Source organism: Mytilus californianus, unplaced genomic scaffold, assembly GCF_021869535.1.
Source record: "Mytilus californianus isolate M0D057914Y unplaced genomic scaffold, xbMytCali1.0.p SCAF_3, whole genome shotgun sequence".
Taxonomy (NCBI): domain Eukaryota; kingdom Metazoa; phylum Mollusca; class Bivalvia; order Mytilida; family Mytilidae; genus Mytilus; species Mytilus californianus.
This window is the reverse complement of record NW_026262679.1, coordinates 53492205-53504880: the sequence shown is the minus strand read 5'-3', so window position 1 is coordinate 53504880 and position 12676 is coordinate 53492205. Positions and strand designations below refer to the sequence as shown.

Here is a 12676-nt window from a genome sequence, read left to right as displayed (position 1 = left end):
TTACAGTTTAAAGGATTCTTTTGGAATTTTTGGAATTTTACTAGTTTAAATACCAGGGTTCTTTTCATTTAGTAGGGATATACAAGTACGCATCCACGTCCAACTTTTAACCTTAGCCCAAATTTACTATTATTTTATCTTTTCATTATAAAACTGCTATTTATTTGGAATGATAAATACGCAGCCTCTGTTTGTCATATTTTACCAGCTTATATCGATCAGTGCTGTTCATTTGGGAATGTATTTACACGCAGTTGTTATAACATCTTAACTGACGTCATTTTGGAATTTTAAAGTTGTGCCAGTTCATATCTATAATTACTATTTTCATTTCAGGCATGTCTTTGAGTCGTTTTTTGGAAATTTTAAAAATTTATTAGCGTCTCTACATATGATGTTCGGGTGAAACTGTTTCACTTTTTTTATTGTATAGAATTCAAGATTGCTATAGTTTAATAATCAGAATAGATTTATCTGATTCATTTTACATCATTGATGAAGGATATCTGTTATCCGAAATATTTATAGTTACATTTGTTCGTTTATTGTCATTTTTTGGTGATGTTGTACCCTTTTAGACTGGTTATATATATATATATATATATATACATCGATATTGCTTTTCTATGCAGATGATCCCATTTTATTAGCAGAGTCTGTTGAAGATTTACAACTTATGCTTGATAATTTTTCACAATATTGTTTGATATGGAAACTTAAAGTAAATGTGGATAAAACTAAAGTTTTGATTTTTTTCAAAAGGCAGGATGTCAAAAAATACTAAATTTTATTTGAATAATAGAGAACTAGAAATAGTTAAAGATTATAAATATCTTGGTATATTCTTTTGTAAAACTGGATCATTCCTGTCTGCAAGAAAGTATCTAAAAGAACAAGCAACTAAAGCTATGTATGGAATATTGAAGAAATGTAGAAGAAATAACTTATCTATTGAATGTCAAATTGATTTGTTTTATAGTAGAACCTGTAATATTAAATGGATAAAAAATCTTGGTTTTTTTTCAGAAAATTTAGATGTTCTTGAAAGTTTACAGTTGCGAATGTGTAAAATCATATCGCATTTGAAGCAATCAACACCCAACTATACAGGGGCGGGTCCAGGTGAGGGCGTAATGGGCGTACGCCCCCACCCTTTTCAACAACAAAAAAACTATCGTAATCTGCTAATATTGTATTGAATATGGCAATTTATCATATTCATTAATTAAACACATACTCTGAAAATGGTTCTATTGAATCCACTCTAGTCTAACGATTCATTGAAAATGAGAGTCCGTCAGTATTTCTGTGTTCATTTTAGGTTTTGCGTTAAGGTACATTTATACCAGTAACATGTATATTTGGTATAGCATTTTTAATTCCCATCTGGATAGCCTTTGGTAGTATCATATTGTTTCAAAATCCATTAGTGAGTAACTAAGTGACATTGACCTACATTTTGCCATGAAGTTCAAGCACCATATTTATTTATGTACCATATACCACCTATCGGAACTAGACAGTGACATGATTGCTTTAATTTGGTACTGTAGTACAATTAATGACGTCAATTTTTTATATTCAATCATGTATTCCACATTAAAGCCTACAATATTTAGTGACGAAAGAACTTTATACGTCAGTGTTTGTTTGTCTTGTATCATGTGTGTGACTGTAATTCAACGAAACCAGAACTTAATCTAAAATAGAGAGATATTTATCGGCCTGGATACTTCATAATTTGATGCTAAATTGTTGAAATCCAGGAGCTTTTGAGCTTCCCCATGGACCCTCTACCAGGGCAACCGTAATTTCGCCTTCCGTTCATAAAATCCTGGCCTAGGACTATTGAAATGTTAAGTAACGCCTTATACCCTAGAATTTGGAATTTCTCGTTATTGGTCTACTGCTGTTAAGATCCATCCAATCATTTTAATATACCATAGACACTTATAATGGAGAGAATTCGGCATACAAAATGTCAAACCCTGACACTTTAACTATAAAATATACATGCTCCAAGTCAGGAACCGCTACATTAGTGCATTTCACAATTACTTTATGTTTTTAAGCAAAAAAAAGGTCCATTTTTTTTTCGAAAGATTTGATTCTATGCCCCCTCTTTCAAATATCCTAGAAACGCCCCTGACTATATTATTGTATATATGGTGAGTTAGAATACTTCCTATATCACTACAAATAAAGATACGTATGATAAATTTTTAGTGTAGACTGGTTAGAGGAATGAAACAAAATGTTCCTCATTATTATATAAATTGTTACATATTTACCACACAGATTGCGGTTATGAATCTAAGTGGCTAAAATTTATGAAGAATATTTCAGACGATTGTGGTATGTCAAATATTTGACAGAGCCAAACTAATTATCATTCGTCAATATGGATTTCAAAATGTGTCGAACAGAAACTTAAGAGTCCCCTCACTGGGGTGTCCAAGTAATCACACAATCACATTTTTTTTGGCCAATATAATCACATAATCACTAATTACTCTTTACTCATTACAGTCCTAGATTATCAAATATTCAAATAATCATAAAATATTTGGTCTGGTAATCAAATAATCACTATAAAAACGGCCAAGTAATCACTTAATAAAAAACCCCATGACTGAGGAGGCTCACTTAAGGATCAATTTATACAATTTTGGTATTCAGAAATGTTTAAGTCTCCAAAGGCATTGTGCTGTAGATTATTCAAAACTAATTTCTGTTTAGAAAAATATATCTCAGATTTATCGCCCTATTATACATGTACATATTTTGTAAATTTAGATCTGGTAATCACCGATTGCCACTGAGTCGAGATCGGGCGATGGCGCAATTTGCAAAGAAGCGAAAGAGTGTGTCCTTTCTGTGGCTCGATGGGAACCAGTGACGAATACCACTATATATTGTCATGTAGCTGCTTTAATAGACTTGCTACAATTCCCTTTCTTTTATTTCTTTCTTACTAATTTATATGTTTACTGTTAACTTCCAGTATACTGATTGCCCTTGGAGATGTCAGTATAATGGTAATCTCCTAGTTATAGCAGTAAAATTGTTAAAGGGGCAAAATTAAAAAAAAATAATAAGGAAGGGACATGTAGCAAGTCTACTGCTTTAATAATACTAGAAAAAAATTGCTTCCCCCTTTTTGTCATGAAAATATTAACATTTATAAGTTTGAACAACTATTTCAGTACTTCAAACAGAGACATATATATGTGTATATATGTCTCTGCTTCAAACAATCTACTCATTAGAACTTTTTAGTGTTTATTATATATGTAGTCATGACATGCACTACAAATTTGTATATTTTTATTATGTATTAAATTTTGTTCTCTGTATCATTTGTTTTATCAGAATAAAGTATTCATTCATTCATATTAATTCATTCCAAACATTATAATGGTGAAAGTTTTGCCTTGGATGCATAGTGATCTGGATAGGGTGAGGGTCTGGATAGGGTGAGGGATCCTCCATTTCTTTATTCTTTAACTTTTTATACTATTCTCTGTTCTTTATTGACCATTTTTCTCTATTCTTTATATTTTAGCACCCCATCATTCGCTATTCTTTATTTGTTTTGCCTATTATTTTCTTTGCTTTTTGTTAACCCCATCCAGACCCTCATACATAAAAGACTATACCCAGAAATTTAATATTAATAACTGCATAAAAGATCAATATTGATATATTGTAATACTTCTGAGTATAAAACAAAATATTTTGTACCCTATATGGAGGTGTTCCTTTATCATTGGAGAACGATTTGTTAACATGTTAGATAATTAACGGCAAACGGTCATGTGACTAAATTTCGTGCTTCATCGAGTTTATGATCAATGGAGCATAAAATCAATCAGTAGGTTACAGATTCTGAAGCTGTGTGTTGAAAGGTGATGTGATAAAACTTGATATTTGGCTTTGCTATTAATTGACACGCATTATATGTGCAACCAGAAGCATGCATATATATTAAGGTAAGTCTTGCTATTCAAAATTAATTCATTAATTTGTGTATTATTGCAAATATTGCTTAATTAAGGTATGTTTTCAATTCGTTGTCAATAATGATAATGGCACAATATTGTCAATAAGATAAACCAAGGATTTGTAAAGTAAGAAGGTTCTTACTATACAAATCCTTGGATAAAATGAAAGTGTCAACCCGTAGAATATTGAATTATGAATAGAGCATAACCTGTTATTAGTCATTTTTATTGTATGGGGGGGGGGGGGGGGGGGGGGGCTTCAGTCATTCTTCAGTGATTCCCTATATAATCCACCAAATTTTTCCCACTAAAGGGGGGGCCAGGCACCCCCTGGATCTGCCTATGATCTATGATAATTGCTATTATTGTCACTGAGCTCAGAGTCTGGTATTGGAACTAGAATGAAATTTTAGTAGATGTCAAGCTGTGGGGATCGACCTTGTACAATGACACTAGCATGATGCTTGTCCTTTGTGATTTGCCATAAAAATATATACATGTAATGTTTTTGATTTAAGGATTTGTGATTTCTGTGGAATTTTTATTTAACTTTATTTCAAATTTGTTATGTACAGACAGGAATTGAAGTGACACTAAAAACGCATGACATATATATCAACAAAATTAGGGTTGTCTAAATTCAATCTTTTAAAATAGACAATAGTTCACTTCAGTATAGAAAATATATAAGGTAGCTATAATAAATGATTTAAGGGAAAAATACTAAAAAATGTAGCTAAACATTGACAAAGAAAAAGTTTTTTCAGTATGAAGAGTATCGATTGAAAATTTTTTTTTTATTTAATTAGTGCACAAACAGCAATATTTAAGGTATGAAATTAAACAATTATCAGTCAACCACTAATTGATGAAATAAAATGGATATTTTAGATAAGATATTTGCAACCTGAGATACATCTGGTGTATTTGTTCAGAATTTAAAGAGGACAATATAAAATTTACAAATTATTTAAATTAACAACCTTTATTATAAGCTTTGACATCTCATAAGCTTACATCTCAACTGCACGATATTTGCTGTAAAACCTTAAATTCTGAATTTCTACACTTAATTTACAGATTCTTGAAGTCATTTTATACATGTCAGATGAAAGACGATGAAGGATTTCTTATTGATTGAAACCTTCTTGTAATACAGAAGAATTCAAAGATATTTATTTACAATTTAGCATAACGAATGGTGATGACTGAACTCACTTGACAATCGGGATGACTCTACATTGGCTAGAGGTGTTGGGGGAGGGTTGAGATCTCACAAAACAAGTTTAACCCCGCCTGATTTTTGCGCCTGTCCCAAGTCAGGAACCTCTGGCCTTTGTTAGTCTTGTATGTTTTTTTCAATTTTGGTTCATTTATATGTTTCGGAGTTTAGTGTGACGTCCATTTTCTATGAACCAGTATACATTTTTGCTTAGGGGCCAGCTAAAGCCAGCCTCCGTGTATGGGATTTTCTTGCTGTGTTGACCCATTGGTGGCCTTGAGCTGTTTTCTGCTCTTTGATTGAGTTGTTGTCTCTTTGACACATTCCCCGTTTCCATTCTCAGTTTTATTATGTACTTAGACTCAGAATTCAACCAATCAAATTACTAGATTTTGTGTTCAAGCAAAAATTTTGTGTCCGAGCACTGAGTAAAGTTTTATGCCCGTAGGCCATTGGCCCACCTGTGTAGTAAAAGTTGAGTCAACCTGATTTTTATGACTCCATCAAGTCTACTTGACTCAGGAACTCATCTTGGGCATAACCCTGTTGATTGTAGAAAGGATACTTATATGGACATTTGTCTATAATAGAAGACCATATTTTGACATCTAGCTATGTTTTTGTGTTATTGCGCTGTGTCTCGTTGACACAAAAAAGACATTCCCTATTGTGTCTCACATACTCACACCCAAAGTTATATAAATGTTAAATAAGTTAATTGCATTTGGTATATTTCATTTGATTTACCCCTAGAACTAAGTAAACATTATTTTTGCTCAAGTGATACAGCTTCCTTAAGGGTCCTTTAAATGAAATATTCCAGGATATTTGTAATATCCCTACTCCAAAAAGAGGTGGGGTATTACTGGTTTACATCACAGGCACTTGTCTCTAAAAATTTGTTACCTTTTATGTTTTATCAAAGTATATAGGCAATTTTTTTTTCAGAGACGTGCCTGTGGTTTGCATCCATCTGTCTGTTCATGTTTCAGTATATCCATCCTATGGAATTAATTAGTGGATATGAGTTTGAAGTTTCTGTTTTATTAAATCCGATTGAATTCAAAAAAATTTGAACATATAATTATAGTAACACAAACATGTATGTGTAATTTGACGGTAACAGAGATGCCACTTCCTACTGATTTATTGTCAGATGATAAGCTCTCTGTAAGTTCTAAGAACTATCTTTCTAGAAGTGCTTCAAAAGAATAGATGATAACACAATGCTTTAAATGAGATAGCTTGAAGACAAATCAGTGTAATTGTCATTGAGAAATGGGATATTGATAAAAGAACCAAAGAAAAGCACTGACCTATCTTATGTAAAAGCTTTCATTATTAAATTATTTTAAATTAGTTCATACCACATTTTTAACAGTGGAGGAGACAAATGCGAAAAAATGTCTTGAATAAACGGTACATTACTGCTTGAGCTCAAAAACACATTACTGTGGAAGAATTCTTTATTCTGCTACTAGGTCTTATTTCAAAATAAGTAAATTGTAAGCAGGCGGTCTGGTGGGCGGCAGCCCTCAGAAGCTGAACAATTATAGTAAAATTCTTATTTAAAAAAAAACTGTTTTATAAAATTATTTGTAAGCACATGCTTACAATGCTACACTGGTGCTACACCACTGAAATGTTTGGAATATCTACATGTATATATTGGTACCTTTACTATATGTATATATTGGTTCCTTTACTACTTCAAAAAGGAGGAAAGGTAAGTGCAATAGTTACCTTTATTGAGTAATAAAATCAAAAGCTGCTTTTCTCATTAATTGATTAATGTTTTACATTTCAGGTTTTGAGAAAAGAAAATCAAGAGATCCTCTTAAAGAAACACATCCTCATGTAGACATCATTTCAATATAAAAGATGGGAGGTGCTCAATCGTCCAGACGGGAATCTTTTGATCTGGCTGGTGAAGGTAGGCATCTTAATTGTAAATATTGAATGATTAAGTTTTTAAAACTCTGAAATATCTACATGTTACTACATGTACATCTACACGTTAACTCTGAAATATCTACATGTTACTACATGTACGTCTACATGTTAACTCTGAAAAATCTACATGTTACAGAAAGTGTAAAATTAAATTTTTAACTATTATTAAAATGTTGGTGAACAGGTTCCATATGTAGTGTCCTAGAAGAATAACAGTTAAAATTTTTGATAAGCAATTTTGAGCAAACATTTGGGCTTATTCCCTCTATTCATAATTAAGAATGTTATCTTCTGTTCTTTGAATTTGCTAGATCTAGAATTGCTTCTTCTTTTGGGACAAATTGACCGATTTTGATACTACATATATTAGTAAAAAATTCATAGTATGAGTGCTGGAAGATAATTTTGGGACATTTTAAAAAAAAAAACGATAATAGAATTAAATGTCAAAAACTGCTGTACCAAAAAAGGAAAAATAGATATTTACCAAGGGGCAATAAAAAGCCATAGTTATAAGTAGAAGAAATACAATATCATGGCAAATAAAAATAGAACAACAATCCATACAACACTGCACAGAAAACAAAAAATGAGCATCACTCACCCCACCAAAAACAGAGAATGAACTCAGTTGAACTCAGGTGCTCATGAAGGATGAACATTGACTGCTCCACTAATGGCACCAGTCATGTTACTCATTTCCAGTAAAACATTGACTGCTCCACTAATGGCACCAGTCATGTTACTCATTTCCAGTAAAACATTGATGATATCATAAATGAGGAAAAAAGGAATATGGCTACAAGTGATGTGTGGAATAGAAGTTTCTTTATCCTCCATATATGGTAGAAATATTCTGCAATATTATTTCAAATATGACAAATGTTTCTTGCTTATTCAGATCACACTGAGCTTACTGTAATTTATTTAGAAAGTAATAAATTACATGTATAAAACTGAAAAAAAAATGTTTATAATTGTGAAAAATGATTGAGAAAATGGTCCTGTATGTCAGAGATAGACGGAATGGTCCACCAGTTAAGTCATTACTGCTAGCCTTATGCACCTCAAATTGACAAAAAATGCCCTTCTAAATCTTTAGAAAATTAAATGTATTTTTCATTGTTTTTAGCAATATATACATGTACTATTTTTGATTAACTAAATATGAATACTATATATATTCTGTGAGTTGCTACTAAAGGTGTGGTGCAAGCAGTCCTTTTTATGACATGTTGTAGGTACCATTCTTTGATTCCATCATTTAAGCTGTAACATTGACTATACCATATGGCAAGCTTTTAAACATGTTCAATACTATTAGACAAATGCGACTCAATTGAAAGGAAATAATCTATTGGTCTGTTTAAGGCAATTTGAATGAAGTCAACAACTTAATGGTTGCTCTAACATTGAACACTTGTCTCAGACTAGACTAGTATGCAGTTTTAAGTAAAAAAATGATACAAAGTTATTTTGGAATTAAAAATAAATAGGTTTTTTGATAGATGTTTAATATCAAGTGGAAAATATAACATAAAATTGAGAATGGAAATGGGGAGTGTGTCAAAGAGACAACAACCCGACCAAAGAACAGAAAACAGCCCAAGGCCACCAATGGGTCTCCAACACAGCAAGAAAATCCCCATCCGGAGGCAGGCTTCAGCTTGCCTCTAAACAATAATTTATACTAGTTCAGTGAAAATGGACATCACACTGAATTTCGAAACATATAAATGAACCAAAATTTAAAAAAAACAAAATATACAAGACTAACAAGACCAGCCTTAGGACAGACGCAAAAATGTCGGGGTTAATTAAATAGAGGATGTTTTGTGAGATCTTAACCCTCCCCTATATATTAGCCAATGTGGAATAAACAAACACACAGCAATATGCACAGTAAAACACAGTCTAAAAGAAGTCCGAGTCCGATGTTAGAATAGATAACAGAAAAAACTAAGCAAAATGACAATGATCAACATAAATTAACAAAGGACTACTAGCAGTTAACTGACATGCCAGCTCCAGACCTCAATTAAACTGATTGAAAGATTATTTCTTCATCATGATAAAAATGTTTTACACATATTTTGCATATTTCGAGCTGACCAGTCTTTGTTCATACTCCAATATGCTGCTGATTTTAAAGTCTTTGAATTAACGAAGTCAAGGACTTAACTGTCAACTTGTTGTACTTTTGATAAGCACTTTACCATGAGACGATGAATTAAAAACAGAAATTGTTAAGAAAAAGAGATAATTAGCCGACAACAGACACATTTGTTCTTATTGAATTTTTTCTTACCAAACAAGCAATATTGTTATTTGATTAAAACAAAAAAAGTTAGATGCATTAAACCAGTGAGTAATTTGTCTTTCTTAATTGTATTAAGAACAAACTTGACAAGATTGAGTAATTCAGAATTAATGATATGTTTTATTGTTAGGTTATACATTTCATTTCCATATATGTTTAATGCGAAAAATACCGTTTGCCGTGAAGTACATGTATAATCCAGACAAAATTCGTTATTCTCATGTATCCTGTTCTGGCATTTCAATCTAAAATAACAGATGCATGTGTCCAATATGAAATTTTAAAGAGACATGCATTGCACACATGGGAATTTTATGCAATTAAATTTGGATGATAAATTAATGGAAAAATAAATCCTAAAATTATTGGCAGGTATTTGCTGCAGAATAAAGTTGAACAATGTTTACACATGATTGGAATATGATTGTTTGCATCAATTTAAGTAAATCATGATTATATGTTTTGTTTGTTGATTTTTCCTCTCCAGGTTATTAAAAGGTCAGAAACTGACATTTCGTTATTGAAGGGAAATTGATTATGAGAGACAGAAAATTAATATTTCTTTGACCTGGAGCCTTTTATTAGTCTTTGTTGATTTAAGAAGCAATTTATTACTTCAAGATTATGTAAATATTTAGAAATCATGTAAATTTCTTTGATTTTAGTAAATGCATTGTATCCATGCTGAAGCAGTTGCAATTTGAAAATGAAATTAAAACATGTGGGATGAATGCTTATTGGACGGTAAATCTTCTTGTGAAATGCTAGGAGATAACAAATATATATACAAAAGAAAAAACAATTCTTTTCTGTTTAGGGTTTCTTTAAAGTCTTTATAAAGGTAAAGAGCTCACACCTCACAAAAGGTCAAAATCGTCCCTATCATCAACTTTACTGTAGATTCATTATTATTCTATGACAAGTTCAAGTTTATCTCTATTTTGTTTTACATCAGAAATAGTTTTGAACAAAATAATGACTATACTATCACTATCTTTAAAAAACTTTCAAAACATTATGTACATTAACCGTGCGTAACATCGTACAAGGTATTCCTGACATTTCAAAGGGGAATATGATACTCAGAGGGGAATATGAAGTTTTGTTCAATGTCATATGGGATTGTCTCAACCAATCAAATGTTGATTTTGCTATCAATATTTACATACAGTGGAATAATAAATTTTGTAGATTTGAAAAACGGCGATGATTAGAAATCTTAAACAAAGTATAAAAATAAAGCCTTTGGCAAATCCACAAAATCATGTATTCACAATTATTTAATTTTCCTATTCCACAAAAATTGATTCCCATGAAAATGAATGGCAAATGTGATCAAACACATATTGTGGTGCAACTTTTTTTCAAATTGACACGAGCTGGTTGATGATTCAGTTATGTTTCGAGTTACTGAGTTTAGATAAACTTGCAAAGAAGCTTCTCTAGGACATGCAGTATTGCAGTTGTGTTTTTTATGCCCCCGCAGTAGGCGACAGGGGCGTTTAGTGTTACCCTTGACTGTCCATCTTTCCATCCTTCCTTCTTTCTGTCTTTCCATCCATCCATCTGTCCCATTTTTGTTGCAAAGCTTGAGCGGGGGCATTTTTGTCCTCAAACACATTCTTCTTTTACTATTTCTTGAATTTCCTATACCAAAAATTAAACTGGGCTATTTCTGCTTATTTTATTTAGAGATGGCTGCTGCCGACACATGTCTTCCTTGGAATGTGATTTTTTTATGTGAATGGCACATTTGTGAAATTTGATCAATAGATCTGACAACTTAAGATTTTAAAATTTTAATCTTGGGTTTATATATTGTATAAAAACATTGAGAATGAAGAAGAATATTTGTTGAACTGAAATATTTAGTATCTTTGCACAAATCTAAAGACTTAAAGTCTTCTATGATTGTTTTTTCTTATCTGTGCAATGTCCTCTATTTTAGGTGATCTGATGCCTATTAAATTTGCTGGTTGGTAATTTTCATTAGAAATTTCAAGTATTTTCTAAGGAAAACTCTGAAATCAGCTGATAAAGGTCATCTCTGCTTTGGAAATACATTTAACTATAAAGCTCTTTTTTGATAATAATCAAATTAAAAAAGCTAAGTCATCAATTAATTTTACCAGAGAAAAGTTAAATTGCAATTGAAGGTTACTTTTCAGTTTCCAGACATTTGCTTCTAGAAATATTACCTGAAATTAGTGCAACAGTTGCTGGGTCTTTTTTCTCTAATTCTTAGCAGATTTATCCTTTTCCTGACCTGATGATTATTTTTATTTAATCAATTTGCGATTCGTTTGATCTCAGTTCTTCATTGGTCAAAATTCAATTATGACGTCAAATTTTCTTGTTTTCCTCTTAATTTCCTATTATGGCATCATGAAAATAGGTGACCATGAATGCCTGATGATGTAACATAGAAAGATCAATGGAAAAGAAGGATTAAATTTGTCTGCATGCATATCGTTTAAAAATCTTTAATGAAACAAATTTTACCATCAAATCTTGTGCAATACATATTTCTCCACTCTCAACAGTTAAATAATAAAATTTAACTGTTTTGAGTGGAGAAATATCATATCACACTTGATATGTGAAGCTAATTTGTAGTCTGCATATAAATTATCCTGTTGATAATTTGAAGTTACAATCTTTTCTGTAAATCATCTATGTATCATTTTACTTTAGAGGAAACTTTCATTAGCATGGATACTTTTGTTTTGAAGCATATCAATTCTGAAAATTGTTTATACAATATACATTATCATTTTTACATGTATGTTTGAAAAGCATGTATCGATAATTAAACAATGTTGAACAAAACAAAACATTAAAGATAGTTTCAACGTGATTTGCTTAGATTCATCAATACAATCCTTTTAACTAAATCCTGTGATGTAGGTATATTTGCTTAGGTATTTATGGATCCAAAATACTGTAAACCTATTTATTTTTAAAGTTTTTATTTAGCATTTAGCCCTATATAGCTGTCTTCTTTTTTCTAACTTTTTTGGAGTATTCATTTAAGATCAAAGCTTGATTTTTTGTAAAAATTTATATTTTAATATTTTTTTACTGTGGAAAGTTATTTTGATAAATTACTCGTGAAAATAAGTTGGTTTACACATGTCTGTTGCCAACATGGATACTCACTCCAAAATCCTACATAGT

The 12676-nt window shown here is 31.3% G+C and overlaps 1 protein-coding gene across 1 annotated transcript in view; it reads left to right on the top strand.

Annotated features, from left to right (window-relative positions):
- Positions 1-3851: 3851 nt before the first annotated feature.
- Positions 3852-12676, top strand: part of LOC127734867 (serine/threonine-protein kinase 32B-like) — a 68093-nt gene continuing 59268 nt past the window's right edge. The window contains exons 1-2 of the mRNA XM_052244911.1: positions 3852-3992; positions 7034-7159. Of these exons, the coding sequence (XP_052100871.1) occupies positions 7108-7159 (52 nt within the window). The 5' untranslated portion in view covers positions 3852-3992; positions 7034-7107. The remainder of the gene's footprint in view (positions 3993-7033; positions 7160-12676) is intronic.